The sequence below is a fragment of the Vanessa cardui genome, chromosome 2 (genome assembly GCF_905220365.1).
Source record: "Vanessa cardui chromosome 2, ilVanCard2.1, whole genome shotgun sequence".
Classification (NCBI taxonomy): domain Eukaryota; kingdom Metazoa; phylum Arthropoda; class Insecta; order Lepidoptera; family Nymphalidae; genus Vanessa; species Vanessa cardui.
Genome location: NC_061124.1, coordinates 12,917,526 through 12,934,486, shown reverse-complemented (window position 1 = coordinate 12,934,486; position 16,961 = coordinate 12,917,526). Strand labels below are relative to the sequence as shown.

Here is a 16,961-nt window from a genome sequence, read left to right as displayed (position 1 = left end):
ATGATTTTTATCAAGCAACTTGTCTGCCAACTGTGAATAAACTTAGGAAAGTAATACACTAACAAAAGTACTATCACAAATTCCTATATTTTATTTATATTCCTTCAAGAACAACAACAGCCTGTAAATTCCCACTGCTGGGCTAAAGGCCTCCTCTCCCTTAGAGCAGAAGGTTTGGAACATATTCCACCACGCTCTTCCAATGCGGGTTGGTGGTATATTCCTTCTCTTCCTAAATATTTTTCATTATATTCTAATGTTATTTATTACTAATTAATTTAATTTTATCTGGTTGTTAATGTATTATTTTTATAAATATATATGAAACATGTCTGTAAATGCAAGGTTTAGCAGATAGGGGTAAACGAGACAAAAGTTAATGACAAAACTGATTTATTATTACATAATTGCAACTAGATATTCACAGAACTTAACTATCATGTTTATTTCTTAGTCCTTACGGATTTTAGCAACTCTGGGGTCGTCGGGTCTCATAATAACGTAGACTTTCTTATATCTTCGATTGTCTCCATCATTTTGGTAGTAATTACGAACAGCAATACCGCCCAGTGCGATACCAATAAGACCCATGCCAGTGGTAGCTACAATCTCAGGGATCTCAGTCCATGCTTGTTGTAATAGTTGCCCAATTGTTCGTCTTGTCGCCGGGACCGCCATTATTTATCTTCTTTATTTATCGTTCGTATGATATTTTATTAACAATATCACGGAAAATAAGGCCAATGGTCAAAATAGACCTGATTTTGCTAAAGTCAATGTCACTTCGGTTGACATATAGTGGTGTTACTGCTTCTGCTTAGTATTAAAAAAAAAAAACAATTTTGTCTATAAATGTGGATAATTAAAGGACTTACAAAGGTAGTATTTTTTATATTTTAATTTCATTTTACCCTGACTAAAATACCTGATGTTATGCTTTAGAAAAACGATTCAATATCTTTTATAAAATAAATATTATATTCAATTGGCAAGATTCATCCAGCCAGGGTAATATTGACTAAGTCTACGAGTGACGTTTTATTTAAAAATATTGTATACGTATATTATGATTATTACTACGTTACATTCACGACTACGTTGATAGTTTGGTTGATATACACGTAAAATTTCATTAAATATACTTACATATAATATTTGGAAATGCCCGAACCAAAGGAGATAGGTCATCAGGTAAAATTTCCTAATACGCTTATGGGTTTGTTTAAAAGAGGCTGGTGGGAAATTCCTGAAATTATGGCTACATCTGGCTTGGGCATAATAGGTATAGGATTGGGCCTTCTTGCTGTTGTAAATTATATCAAAAGAGATGGCGATAATAGAGAATATAAAAAGGTTTATATGATTATGCGTCCAGATGACCCAAGAGTGCCACGTCTAAAAAACCCAGTTTACACAAAATACTAATAAAATATATTATAATTTTTGTACATAACACATTATACTATTATAGTTTATTTTTGTACAAATGTAAGTTTTTTATTTGTCTGTCTTTTATAACATCAATTACTTTAGATTAAATTACCAGCTACAAACTTTAATATACAAATATATTCGTATGTATAAAAAAAATTTTAATATTGTTAATATTATAAGATCTATAAAAAATTGTATTTGCATAAAACATAGTAAGCAAGCATTTGAATCTTTTATGGTACTTTCTTGAGCAAGCTTCAAAAACTTTTTATTTATTAACAGAACTAACTTCATTGTTTGGCCCATATAAATGAAATATAATATTACTACATATTACATATAGTTTAAATTCGAAATTCTCTTACTTTTTAAGTGATAACACAATGTTGTTGAAGTATATATAACAGAGGCAAATGAGGACTTCTTTATCAGTTTCGTAATAAGTTGTATGATACATCGTAGCGAACTTGGTGGTAGGGCTTTGTGCAAGCCCGTCTGGGTAGGTACCACCCACTCATGAGTTATTCTACCGCCAAATAACAGTACTCAGTATTGTGTTTGTGTTCCGGTTTGAAGGGTGAGTGAGCCAGTGTAACTACAGGCACAAGGGACATAACACCTTAGTTCTCAAGGTTGGTGGCACATTAAATATGTAAGGAATAGTTAATATTTCTATGTAATATTGTCTATGTGACAATGAACTTATACCATAAAAAAGAAAAAAAACTCAAATAATATTTTACACTTTTTATATTTTTTGATAATTCCTGCATCTGCGACATACCTATTTCAAAATAATATTTAGGAAAATAATATTTAGGATCCATTTTTTCTACATATTAAATACTTTTAATTTTTTTTTTGACAATTGACAGCTGACTTTTATAACTGACGTGTGTGACATTGTCGAAGCTCAAAGGTCAGCGACTGAAACTTGCAAATTGTAATTCGCGAAGTATTTTTTTAATTGATTGCTATCATTTACAGTTATAGCTTTGGAACATTAGTTGCGCGACAACTCTAATCGGACAGACGCGTTACGTGTTGTAAATAAAATATAAAAATGGGTTCTCGTTTCCAAGTTGTAGAGCAAGGGCCACCAATTGAAGTATTTCAAATAAACAAACTTTTTACAGAAGATACATTTAAAAATAAAGTAAATCTTAGTGTAGGAGGTGAGTGGATATTAATAATCTTTAGCAGTGGGAATGTTTCTTCTTGTTAATTTTTCTTTATAGTCCTTTTAATATTTTTCTTATAAACTTATTATACAATAATATTATTTTTATAGCATACAGAGATGAAACCGGCAAACCCTGGGTTCTGCCAGTTGTGCGAAAAACGGAGAAGCAGATGGCTGCTGATGATACTCTGCTTCATGAATACTCGCCTGTACTAGGTAAGACTGACTTTTTGCTGCTTTTTTTGATAAATTTGAACTTTTTCCATTGTCCCAATTTTATTTCATTTATTTTACCGTAAATAATATATATTATTAAAGTATATTATTATTAAGATGATACCTATATATATTTAACTGACTTGATTTTAAAATTAGCTCATGTTCTAGAGCTAATCCATAAATACAATATATATAACAATAAAGTATAATTATGAATATAAAAATTGCTCATTACAATGTTTTAACTAGGGATATTTGTAACCCACTTGTTAGGTTGTCAAAATTTTGTAACTTTTGTACGAAATATTTACCACTATTACATCATCTATTGGCCACCAACCATGGGAACTAAGGAGTAATGATAATTTCAAACTAGATGACAAAAATACTTGTAATGCCGTTGACAATAAAATTAGGTGGTACCCAGACAGACTTGGACACATCTATGGATGAGTTAGATCTTGTAGTTGGAGTAATTACTGTAACAACAAAGAATAAGTTTTCATCTGGTGTGTCATTTGCTATGTATTATTCAAAAAGATTAATAAATGTCTATTCTATAATAAAATATACATTTTTTATTGTAGAGAGTTATATTTAATAACTAATATATTTCCATTTTTATATTTGGAACATAAAATGAGTGTTGCCTGTAAAATAAATTTATTGCTCTGTCATGTCTCATTGATGCCTTCCTTGATCAAATATAATATGAAACCCATGAGTTTGATACTCATTTTATTGCATCATCTTGATAATCATAATTTTCCATCAAATTGTTATTGTATCAAAATATTATATTTCAACATATTATATATACACACACATATTGCTTCCTAGGAATTAAAATTGTGATTGAATAATACTATATCTTTGTTGTTATAAAAATGATAAAAAAAACTTATTTAAAATATAAACATCTTACGATGTAAGATAAAAATAACCTGAACTATATAAATCAACATTTAAACAAAGTTTTGTCTTTGCATAAATATATTACTAGCAGAAAAGTATACAATATTTTAAATGGTATTATTTTATGTCTGTACATACTTTATACAAATGTTGTAGTACGCAATTTTATTTATCAGTTTTATGGGAACTATGTCTAATCTGAAAACAGGATTAAAAAAAAAGCAGTTACTAAGCAATGTTGTTACATCATTTGTTATGCTGTCAGCATCAATCATTTTTGAGGCAGTGTAATTACGTGAACATGCATGTAATATTTTAGTTTTTGTTAGAGACAAATAGTAGTTTTTGTTAGGGATAAAAGCAGAGATGGCCCAGTGGTTAGAACGCGTGCATCTTAACCAATGATTGCGGGTTCAAACCCAGGCAAGCACCGCTGATTTATGTGCTTAATTTGTCTTTATAATTCATCTCGTGCTCAGCGGTGAAGGAAAACATCGTGAGGAAACCTGCATGTGACAAATTTCATAGAAATTCTGCCACATGTGTATTCCACCAACCCGCATTGGAACAGTGTGGTGGAATATGTTCCAAACCTTCTCCTCAAAGGGAGAGGAGGCCTTTAGCCCAGCAGTGGGAATTTACAGGCTGTTGTTGTAGGGACAAATTCCTCCACATACAATAAAATGACAATCATTGTATAGACGAGAGAAGGTGTACCAATAACAACTAGTTTCTGAATTTGCAAAGTTATTAAATCCTTCTTGAGATACTGTATTTGTTTCCATAATAAGATTCCAAGTTGTTGTCATAGCTGAACATTGAATTTAACACAGTACATTACAATTTAAAAGTGCTTTCACGAGCCTACTTGTATTAAGTCTATTTTGAATAATATTTCTTACACAGTCCTTCCCATAAAAAGACCTTACCAATAGGCTATTTGACCTAAAATAAATAGTGAATTATTGTAATCAGTGTATATAATGAGTTTAAAAATGGTTATTTACTAACGAAACTTGAAAATAATACTTAATTTATTCAAAAATCAATAAATAAAAATGCATTTTTTCAAACGTTTGTCACGTGACACAAAGCCTCCTGATTGGCCGAGTTTATGATGAAGTCACTTTCTTGTAAACCTTGCTTTTCTACTATATAAACCACAGATTAAAATACAGCAAAGTGACGTCACCCACCCCATTGCAGCGCCATATTGTCCAAGTAGCGTTTTCGCGCGTTATTTAAATATGGAATTTTTAATGATATTTTTCGGCAAATATTTACTAGAAATAAAAAAAAAAACTTTTACTGGGATCCTTAACCTCTAGTAAATAATATAAAATGGATTTTAAAAAACAGTCAAATAGCCTATTAGCAATAAAAAAAGCCATAAACAAAAGTCAATCAAAATCAGTAATTTTCCTAGGTATTCAAAAACATGTTTATTACAGCATGTTATAGCATGTTTTGTTTTAAATGTTCTTATCTCGCTAATGTAGTTGTTGCCCATGTTACTGCCTCAAAATATGAATAATTTGTTTATCAAATATCATATCTGTCACAGACAATCTTTAAAAAATATTCATATATCTATGGCACAGTTGGGAAGACTCAGAAATAAAGTTTTATGTAGAGATCCAATAAAACAGTGTGATTCTGTGCCATTTAAGCAAAGGAAATGTATTTAACATTTATGTAGTTAAACTACATTGCATCATAAATTGTACTTTTTTTTCACACAACATACAATATTGTTACAGCATTTTTTTTTAAGTTTAGGTTCAAGACTTTTGGATGGACTTTTGTTTGGGTTTTACTAACATATCATGTATTTTGCCAGAGTAAGATTTCTTATCAGTACCTGTGAATTAATTAAACAGTATATGAAACTTTATCTTTGACTAGCACAAATGATTAAATAAATGATTTCATTGCCTGGAAAATAAATGGAATTTAAACAATTAATTACTTAAATCGTATTTTTTTTAAAAACCTAATTCTGTTACCTTGTTGTTGTTACCATGTAGGTGACAAGTTTCTAGTGATTTAAGTAAATTATTAGTAAAAACAAACAAAAAATATTCTCGACAGTTCGGCAACTTTTTACACAACTGTAATTTGAAAACATTATTGCGTTACATTTCTGTTTATATAGGTTACGTAATTGTATGATACAATTCAACTTCGTACATTGTACATGCCTTTTTATCTCAAAGGATGAAAGTCTTTTAATGCAAAAATATGCAATAACTATCTATTACAAAAACGGAAACAATTTAGCTCAATTTATCAACTCTACTTGACAACTGTGTGAAACTGACGTTAACACAGCTAACGCTCTATAATAGTAATTAGCTATTAAATAAAAATATGTTTTTCGTCATGTCGTACGTCATATAGGTTATATAATATTTAACAGTAAATATACAATACGCCAATGATATTCTAATAAACAAATATGTTATACCCATACTAAACATCAGAAAAAAGTGTGCCACGCCTGGGTCCGTTTATTTTACATTTCGTTACAAGTAAAAAGGATAGCTTGATAAAAACAATAAGAAAAAGGGATAACTAGATGTTTTAATTACGCAAAACGTATTACTACATAATTATGATGTATTATAACGTATTACTGGCATAATTATGATGAAAATGACTAAAGGCAAACGTCCCAATTAGGACGTTTTCTAGTCTTCACTTTTTGCGCGTTAATGACATAATATCTGTTTACTAGAACATCATTGCAATACGCTAAATCAATTATTAAACTAACGTTTAAATAATAATACACGATAGAATTTGGAAAATAGTAGTAATAGTAATGTCCAAGACTCAAAAAAATTAAACAACACTTGTCGTTATTTTTTCAGTAAAGAATTCAGTAGTATTTACAATTGACACACGTAGTATTCTTGCATCGATATTAGGGCGGCAACAAATAAACGAATTAAACATAATTTTGAATATAAGATTGATACTAGAAATATTCGATATATTTAAATATAATTTAACGTATTAATCAAGATAGTTCAGAAACTGTTTGTCATTTATAACAATAACGTGTCAGATATTACCTTTTACAGTTTTATCACCGATAACATTTTTGTAGTCTATTTATTACGTAAGGACGTATAACGTTGTTGCTAAGACGTCGTTATATATTGTTCTTTTGTTATTGATTCATATACTTTATTATACTACACCGCCCCACAACACTTTATTTTCAATATATGCTTGCATGTTTATTTGTCAGGCAGCATCAATATCTGAATTATGAGATTGCCGATTAACCATTTACATATAATCAAAATTCTTATAGCAAAAAGGCTCAGATTTTTACGTATTCCCGAATCCATCATAAATACCATAGATTATTTTACATATCCACCAATTACCTCCTGTTATTTCAAGGTCAAAATTATTTCTTTATTTTTGCCTACCTGTGGCCGTTTAACACACTACTTTATATTTTACTCTGATTTCTTCTTCCGAATGACATTTCAATGATGAAAGTGGTTAATCAATATTTATTTTAACATGCGCTATACAACGTTAAATTGGCACTTTTATAATAAGAAGTAGTCTATATCTACCCTTCTATATATACATTATTATTCTTAACATACAATTTTGTCTCTTGTTAGTAATAATATCAATTGTTTCTCATACAGGTCTGGAACAATTCACTAAAGTATCCGTGTCGATGCTCCTCGGAGAAGACAGTCCTGCAATCGCTGACGGTCGCGTAAGTATTTTTTTATCTTATAGTTAGGCGGATGGTTCGTCTGATTTTATATAGTCATCACATCACATCGTCAGTTTTCGGCGAGTTAACAAATACCAAGATATACTTAGTCAAATTATAATAATGTTGCTACTTAATATTTAAAAGTTACCGATAAAAGTAAATAAATCATAGCTGACTGATTGAAATAAAATTAATCTAATTAATTAATAATAATATGATTATAAGGGATTCACGCTCCGTTTGTCTAGGGCCCCCACGACTTTGTGGCTCGGGGGCCTCCAGACCTTTAAATCCGACTCTGCCTACCTAGACAGGCTTTCATAAAGCCCTACAACCATATCAAGATTCCTTATCACCCAAAATGTTTTATTATCAACCTTTAAACTTTTTGATCGATTTGTATGATTTCACGTATGATAAGTTACAAAGAAATTCAAAATATTTTGCAGGCTGTCAAACTGAACATCTTTTCAAAGATTGTTTTTTTTTTTATCTCTATTAATATTTTGACATCTCATATCCAATATCTATACCATCTATATATATATATATATATATATATATATATATATATATATATATATATATATATATATATATATTTTAATAGTAAAATGTGAAGATGAGCCTGTCTGTTTTTCTATCTATCACTGTTTAACCAGTAAACTGAATTTTATGAAATTTGATATAAAGCAAGCTTGAACTCCAAGGAAAGATCGTCTACATTTGATACCTAACACCTGACAATTAATCCCTAAATGCGCACGAAACCCGGACGACTGCTTATATATGTTATATTAAGTGTATATTTTATCCCATAGGCTTTTGGCGTCCAAACATTATCAGGCACTGGTGGTCTACGTGTGGGCTCCGAGTTTCTCAACAAACACCTCAAATATACTACATTCTACTACTCGAACCCAACCTGGGGTGAGTAATCATAAATGTAATCTGATAACAGTTGCTAGCAATAAGATAATAATATTTTTTAAGAAGATTATGTAATTATTATGCTGATAATTATTAGCCCATGAAAATTATTACGATTTTCCAATTGAGTGTATTATGTGTGGATAAATCCTAAATGATCCCTAACAATCACTTCCAAATTATACGCCATCTTGGAAAATGTTTCCAGTTGCAAAAATGTAATATTTTAAGTTGTATGTTATGATATTACTTACTGACTTTATAATTTTATCTAGCGATATTCGAAAAATCGTCAACTGATCTGACGTAATATTGTAAATAAAAATTGCGTAATACGATGAAATCGCAAATACACTATCACTTATAGCGTAACTCTTGAGATAATTTATATCATTGTTTATATTATAATTTAGATCGGTTGACCATTGCCCATAGACATTAGCTCAAATGAAATTTTAAACCATATACAAAACGTATACTATAGGTATTACGCGGTCTCAATGACCCTTTAAACAGGAATATTGAATATTTGCTAAGGGATATGATATATTAACATAAATATATCATCACTTTACAATATTCTTAATAAAAAAAAAATGATAAGTTAACATTACAAGACAGTTACTGTACTTTAAAAGCTGTGAATATTGAATACTATAAAATTACTAGATTAACTATTAAAATATATGGGTTTACAAATTATTGAAGTTTTTATGAAATATTTTTTCGTTCGGGAATACCTTTTTTATTGCACTTTTATCACGCGATATTTTTCAGCGATTTTTTTTATCTCATAAGTAAACAGATTATGTCTTATAAACTTTATAGATACCGATATTGGTTTTGTAATCGAAACTTATCAGTGTTTTCTTCAATAAAATAACAAATTATTGCAAGTACTTTATCGGTACAAATATGTGTGTTGACGTTATTTGTATAAAACTTAAATCTAGTTGACCTTTTATTATTTTATATATTGTTAACAAAACAAAATTACTTTTATAACAAATTTATTGCAAGGATATAAAATAATAATCATTAACAAAAAAAAACTTCAATCAATTCCTGGTTTTCTAAATTTATTACAAAACAGTAAAACAATGATACGCCTGATCGTATTTCGCGCCACCTCCCGCCAAAAAGAGAAAGAATTTTAAAAGCCATCTGTCAGCTTGACGCATGACGTTCGGAAAGTCACACTAATTCTCCTTATAATATATTATTGTGTATGTGCTCTGTTTGATTTTAAAGAATGTACCTTTAATTGTAATCATGAGCGAACAATGGTCGTTAGAAAACTAATATTAAAAACGTCAATATATATTATTTGTATACCTATACCATCATATTATGTCATATGTTTTATATATAGCTTGTTGCAATCGAAGCAGGAATAAAGATAAACAAACATTACATTTATTTATATCATGCGATTTTCTAATAACTCAGCTGTATTGTGCACTACTAAGGGTTCGTGATTAATATATATTTATCCATAATATAACACTATTTTATTTAGCTATTTATTTCTACTTTAATTTTACTTTCAAAATTTCGATAACAGTTACGTGGACGTAATTTTTCACCAATCCTTTGTAAGCATCAAAAATTAAACAAGCTCTCAACCAATGGTAACGCGTCATTTTGCTATCAAATGTTGTTTGTTTGACTTTTTCCTCTTATAATTGGAATAGAGTATGTAGGAGTATATTACGTAATGTGAATGTAATATGTCTGCCCTACCGACATTTAAGGGTAAAATTATATGTTACTTCTTTTTCGCGTTCTAAATTTAAAATATGTTATGCATATTAAATATATTCGTGTTGAATTTAAAGTAACGTATTTCTTTAAACAACCACCGTGGTCGAGTTTTGTATACACTGGTTTTCATGGTTATGCCACACCTAGGTCCCGGGTTCGATTCCCGGCCGAGTCAATGTAGATTATCATTAGTTTTCTATGTTGTCTTGGGTCTGGATGCTTATGGTACCGTCGTTACTTCTGATTTCCATAACACAAGTGCTTCAGCTACTTACATTGGGATCAGAGTAATGTATGTGATGTTGTCTCATATTTATTATTATTATTTTTACTTTAGAAAACCACCATCTCGTATTCGTTAACTCCGGCTTCACTCAACCGCGAACATATCGTTACTGGGATGCGAAGAATCGCGCGATCGACTTCGCCGGCATGATCGAGGACCTGAAGAATGCGCCCGAGAACTCCGTGATCATATTGCACGCATGCGCACACAACCCCACGGGAATTGACCCTACACATGAGCAATGGGAGAAGATCGCTGATGTTATGGAGGTAAGGAAATCTACATACTTTACATTAACTGACTTTAAGAATGCACCCACATATACAAACAATATTGTTAGGTGTGAATATCATGCTTTCCTAAGTGAGGCATTTCTCGTAGGATTTTTATAAGTCCTTTCAATGATTTTTTTATAAGATTTTAAATTAACCTGGTTATTTTTATTATTAAAGTTAGTCATTTGAATCGAATTAATTGGAATTGAATCGTTAAGACATTAGTAGATAATGACGAAATATCGAGCTCCACCGAACAAAAATAAAAAACATGGTAAATATTCTGAAATCAATAACTTTAATAAACAAGTTGTTTGTAAAATATGGACCTCGTCCTTTACATAAAAATAAAATCAAAATATTAGAAAATGTTGTCGATGAATTGTATATCAAAGCTCTCAATTTGTTTAACCGTAAACTACCATACTCTTCACAAAACATATCTTACAACCGGTAAATATCTTTTAAGAAAATGTATATTAACCGAGATGGTCTCGAATGTTATGTACTGATTACAGTTGATATTATATTTAAGAACCACTAACTCTTGAACATGCTTAAACGCTTTGGTCACTTTTGAAATGCCCAAAATGTATTTTCTTAGATTTTCTCAATAGATGAAGTAATTCATAATAAAAGTTTAGATATATAATTTATCTGTTCAAGATGTCGGAAAAACTCATTCCGCCTGCTAGCTTTATTAATTACGATGTAAACTTTTATGTAGAACCTTATATATTTGTAGGAGGCCGGAGTGTACGTACCATACAAATAAATCTTTCGTATATCCGAAGTCAAGTGTGATTAATGAAATAGTTAATGAAAAAGGTCATAACGGAAATATTTTTTATTGTATTTTTTTAATATTTGTTTTTCTTTTTATTGTTTTAAATTTAGATGCAACTAAGCAATAAATATTGTCTATTATGCAATATTGTTTATGATGTTCAAGAAATATGCGCGTATTTTGCACTTCTTGACTTTAAAATAAGTCTGACAAAAATAAACTCTAGGACTATTGCCAATTCCAACATGTTAATAGTGTACATGTTTTATGCAATACTAAAACTATTTTCATATATTATGATACAATACTATTAAAGCAAATAAAAATCAATAGCGGAATAGTTTATGGGTCGCCGAGCGATGTGAAAAGTCGTAGTCGATTCTGGCCATTTGGGTAATTGTCCCCAATTACATTAAAAGAACCATAAGTCTTAAGCCTAACCTTAATTCGAGGGGATATTAATTCTTTCACTACCTTTTTTTTAAATTTAATTTACAACATCCACCGGCTCGCAGATGCCCGTGCATTTTTTTACACTTTATATTAATCATTTTGGCGTTTTATATTTTATGCTGGATTTCATTCTTGTCGTCTTCTTGTGAGACGTGGCCCACACTGACATTTTTTTTTAATATTTTAAAATAATATATACATATTATATAATATATAATAAAAATATGCATATTTTTTTTCATATTTAGGTAAATATTTCATAGATAGTACTGACGATGGTCACTGTACATTGTTTATTGAATTTGGTTAGATTTTTACGTGTTTTCATGTAACTAGGAGGTACACGTTGTCTGACTGCCTTGCGACTAAAAAAAACAACTAATAAAACAGATTTGCATATCGAGCATGACACGTTATCCATCCTTAATGTATATATAATAATTATTATTCGTAATTGTAAAAAGAATTGGAAGTATTGAAGTCATCACTTCCATCCCAACGAAAGGTCACATAAGTCTACTAGATGTTTCCCTAATTTCGAGCGTGTTGTTTCAGGAGCGCAAATTGTTCCCATTCTTCGACAGTGCGTACCAAGGTTTCGCTTCGGGCGACCTGGACCGCGACGCGTGGGCCGTCCGCTACTTCGTGAAGCGCGGCTTCGAACTCGTCTGCGCCCAGTCCTACGCCAAGAACTTTGGACTGTACAGTGAGTTTTATCAAACGTTAAATTAATTACGTCGTTTAAAGTTTATTAGACTAATATAATTAATTCTAAATACGTCACGATGAACTCAATCATGATATCAATTAATTTCGAAATAATGGTTTGAGAGGTTTATTTTATTAGGTAGGACTAGGTTGGTATTGTAAGAAATAATAACCATTGCTTAAATTATATTAACGTGCTACCAACCTTGAGAGCTTAAATGTTTTGTCCCTTGTGCCTGTAGTTACACAGGCTCAGTCACCCTTCCAACTGGAATACGACAATAGCAATAAGAATTACTGCTTCTTGTAAAACTACTGATGAGTAGATGGTACAGTCAGCGTCAAATAATTAGAGACACTCAGGGTATTGAAATAATTAGACGCAACAAAAAAGTCAATAATATCGGTACAGACAAAGAAAGAAGAAACTTTGTCAATACCCTGAGTGTCTCTAATTATTTGACGCTGACTGTACCTACTCAGACGAGTATAAAGCCCTAACATCAAGCGCCTAATATATTAATAATATTTACATACCTTTGAATGAATATCAAGTAAATAACATTATCAAGGAAATGAGTGATATAAAAGTTGGGTAGGTAGTTAGTTCGGCATACGGGAGGTACTGAGTAAGTGTGCGTGCGCAGACGAGCGCGTGGGCAACCTGGCGCTGGTGGTGTCGGACGCGGCGCTGGTGCCGGCGCTGCGCTCGCAGCTGACGTGGATCGTGCGCGGCTCGTACTCCAACCCGCCGGCGCACGGCGCGCGCGTCGTCGCCAACGTGCTCGCCGACTCCAAGCTCTTCGACGAGTGGTCAGTGCCCTCTGTATAAGTATGTTAACGCACTGGCCGACGCTGGCCGCGTTGGCTTCAATCATTGGTGTCCAACTATGGTTGGCCAAGTTCGCCAACGTGCTCGCCGACTCCAAGCTCTTCGACGAGTGGTCAGTGCCCTCTGTATAAGTATGTTAACGCACTGGCCGACGCGTGCCGCGTTGGCTTCAATCATTGGTGTCCAACTATGGTTGGCCAAGTTCGCCAACGTGCTCGCCGACTCCAAGCTCTTCGACGAGTGGTCAGTGCCCTCTGTATAAGTATGTTAACGCACTGGCCGACACTGGCCGCGTTGGCTTCAATGATTGGTGTCCAACTATAGTTGGCCAAGTGTGGTCGAAGTCGATGACGTAGTCGAACGTCATCGTATGTCACATCCTATATAAGGTTTTGGAAATTGTCGGAATAAAGAAGGTGCTATACTAAGCGCATGTTATCATTGTGTCTGTATTAATCTTACTCCAGCGATACGACTTTCAGATAATGTCTTTCAAATGACTGTAGTGTGGTAATTCATCCTGGCTTTACTTTGCCTGATTACGTATCGCATTACAAAAAAAATGTGTTTAGAGATCAAGTTCGGAAGTTATATTGAGTATCGACATATATGGTACTGATAATTTAAAAGTGAACTATTAATATTCACTGATACCAATTTATTGGTTTTCATGCCGCTTGTTACATTTTACGGTAAAGTATTTCCGTTACGTTGTAAGTTTTCTTTAATTAAATAATTGTTTCACAGGAGAGACCACATCAAATTCATGTCGTCGCGAGTTATCCAAATGAGAGAAGCATTGAGAGCAGAACTGATCAAGTAAGATCTTATATACCATTAATATGGGTAAGGGTAATAGTGGGTACATAGTTAAAAAAGTATTCATGGTCTATACCAAATTAAAATACATACTCATTTTTCAAGTAGGCTCAAGAAAGCTTTTAATCGTCATATTGGTATTTATTTAAATGTAAAACTACCATCGATTCCTCGTATTTTCGACCATGATGAACCGAATAAAAAGAAGTTCAACATTTCAAAACAAAATTTGATATGACAATTAGTCGTAATGTTTATTAGCGAGTTTATGTTTGATAGCACACCTTGGGAATGAAACGATCGCGTCCTGGCTATTTCTAATCATACACTACTATGTATCTTATTAATTTGACAAAAAAAAAGACCCGCTGAGTTTCTTTCGCCGGTTCTTCTCATATCAGGGTGTTCCTTTTTCCGAACCGGTAGTGTTTATTTGACAATCAATAAGTAAGTGTGATGCTTCTATATTGAATGAAAACAAGAGTCGAGATGGCCCAGTGGTTAGAACGCGTGCATCTTAACCGATGATTGCGGGTTCGAACCCAGGCAAGCACCGCTGATTCATGTGCTTAATTTGTCTTTATAATTCATCCCGTGCTCAGCGGTGAAGGAAAACATCGTGAGGAAACCTGCATGTGACAAATTTCATAGAAATTCTGCCACATGTGTATTCCAACAACCCGCATTGGAACAGCGTGGTGGAATATGTTCCAAACCTTCTCAAAGGAATTGGAGGCCTTTAGCCCAGCAGTGGGAATTTACAGGCTGTTGTTGTGAAGGAATTTGAGTTTGAGTTTGTTGTGATCACCCCCCCCCCTCAGATTGGGTACTCCAGGAAACTGGAACCACATCGTGAAACAGATCGGTCTGTTCTCGTACACGGGTCTGACGGCGCGCCAGGCGGAGTACCTGATCCAGCAGCACCACATCTACTTGCTTCGCTCCGGTCGCATAAACATCTGCGGCCTCAACCCCGGCAACGTGGCTTACGTGGCCGCAGCCATACACGACGCCATCACCAAGTTCCCGGAGAACGAGTAATTGATTTTTTTTTTTATATCGCGAAGTATATTTTCGAAGCTCCCTTGTAAGTATAGAATAATATGCTGTATAATAATATAATGAGTACATTTTTTATAAAATCGCTTTTTTACCGTTTCAATATTGACATTGATTGAGATTTTTGTTTTTTAATATGGCAACATAGAACCTATTACGCAATATTATTGCCATATATGAAATATAACTTAAATTGGGTTATTGGAATTACGCATAAGAGCGTATTTTTAAATGTGTATGGTATAGCAAATATATTTGTATAATATCACCTTTACTACATAAAACATGATATATTTACTAAATGCATTTAATTTTTCTCATTCCTAAGACAGCTATTATATATAAAAGATACTTGCATTTAAAATTTTCCCATAACGTGTATGCCTAAGACCACTTAATTAATGTCAATTATTCGAATAAGGTACAAAATCACATACATTGTATAGCATATTATTGTTATTTGTAATGAATGTACACTGTCTTATAATAATTTTACTAGCAGCCTATATATAGAAATATTAAAAAAAAACAAATAGCTTTTGCTAAATTTCCAGTGGACTATATAGACAAATTTATATAAAAAAAGAACATAACATCCCTTTATTAACATGTACGATCGTACGGATTATATCGTATAGATTATTATACAAAATGTATATTTACTGTCTTTAAATATTATAATTTTAACCGTAACAGTATAAAAATTTAATATTATAAATTGAAAATAATATAAGATACTCCAAATATGAGATTTTATTCCAAATGGTGAAACTGCCATTACAGGAAGAGAACAAATTGTGTTCATTTGAAACAAGTGGCCTTATTGGTCCAGATTTTATGCGATTATTAGTTTTTTGACTTGATATATAACCATACACAGAGCTCAGTATTAAAAGAGCTTATTAATGTCACAAAGTTTTATCTATCAGATCAATGGAGACAAATAACATTTTAGTATTATAATGCCTTATAAATAGTCGTAAAAATTGACCATGCTTTGAATTTATAAAAATATCGCTATTTTTGTTAAATTCAATATTGAAAGTATCTCGCTTGATCTGATAGAGCGGTGCATAGTTCCATATTTAAATTATACAATTTAGCTTCGCACAGATAATGTATAGGTTTAAATGCCTTTGTCTAGTTTGTATTTATTTTATTTTTGTTTAGATGATGTAAGCGATGTTGCAAATATAAATCTCAGTTACAAAATATTGTTTTATTATAAATATATACAATCCTTAAATAAATTAATTATTAAAAGTCCTTTATTTTAATCAAACTAATTTAGTTGTTATCGAGCATTCCGCTTTATTTTCGCCCGTTTTAAAGACGGAGTAAAATTATATATTTTTGTTTGCAGCGATACAAGGGCTAAATTATAAGGACGTGACTGTACTGTAATGGCAACACTGAGGGTGGTATGTTGTAAATAACATTTTGGTGACGGTTTGCGTGTTTCTTTTTAAGATTATTATATTTTATAATTATAGACTATTTATTTAAAACATTATGTACCGATTAAGAAAGAGCAAATACTAATTTA

The 16,961-nt window shown here is 31.9% G+C and overlaps 2 protein-coding genes across 2 annotated transcripts; one reads left to right on the top strand and one right to left on the bottom strand.

Moving 5' to 3' along the window:
- Nucleotides 1–376: 376 nt before the first annotated feature.
- On the bottom strand, nt 377–803 carry LOC124538128. The gene has a single exon (XM_047115120.1). It carries the CDS (start codon nt 676–678, stop codon nt 451–453), a length of 228 nt encoding a protein of 75 aa, XP_046971076.1. The 5' UTR covers nt 679–803; the 3' UTR covers nt 377–450.
- Nucleotides 804–2,336: 1,533 nt separating this feature from the next.
- Nucleotides 2,337–16,892, top strand: LOC124537988 (aspartate aminotransferase, cytoplasmic). The gene is made up of 10 exons (XM_047114992.1): nt 2,337–2,609; nt 2,726–2,833; nt 7,426–7,499; nt 8,324–8,432; nt 10,534–10,751; nt 12,553–12,703; nt 13,353–13,518; nt 14,285–14,356; nt 15,178–15,393; nt 16,779–16,892. The coding sequence occupies exons 1-10, from the start codon at nt 2,498–2,500 to the stop codon at nt 16,798–16,800; spliced, it is 1,248 nt and encodes a 415-aa protein (XP_046970948.1). The 5' UTR covers nt 2,337–2,497; the 3' UTR covers nt 16,801–16,892.
- The last annotated feature ends 69 nt before the right edge of the window (nt 16,893–16,961 follow it).

Coding starts and splice junctions, on each gene's coding strand:
- LOC124538128 (XM_047115120.1), bottom strand. CDS start 678: ATGGCGGTCCCGGCGACAAGACGAACAATTGGGCAACTATTACAACAA.
- LOC124537988 (XM_047114992.1), top strand. CDS start 2,498: ATGGGTTCTCGTTTCCAAGTTGTAGAGCAAGGGCCACCAATTGAAGTA. Junction 12,704..13,352: donor CAAGAACTTTGGACTGTACA/GTGAGTTTTATC, acceptor GTGCGTGCGCAG/ACGAGCGCGTGGGCAACCTG. Junction 15,394..16,778: donor ACCAAGTTCCCGGAGAACGA/GTAATTGATTTT, acceptor TTTTGTTTGCAG/CGATACAAGGGCTAAATTAT.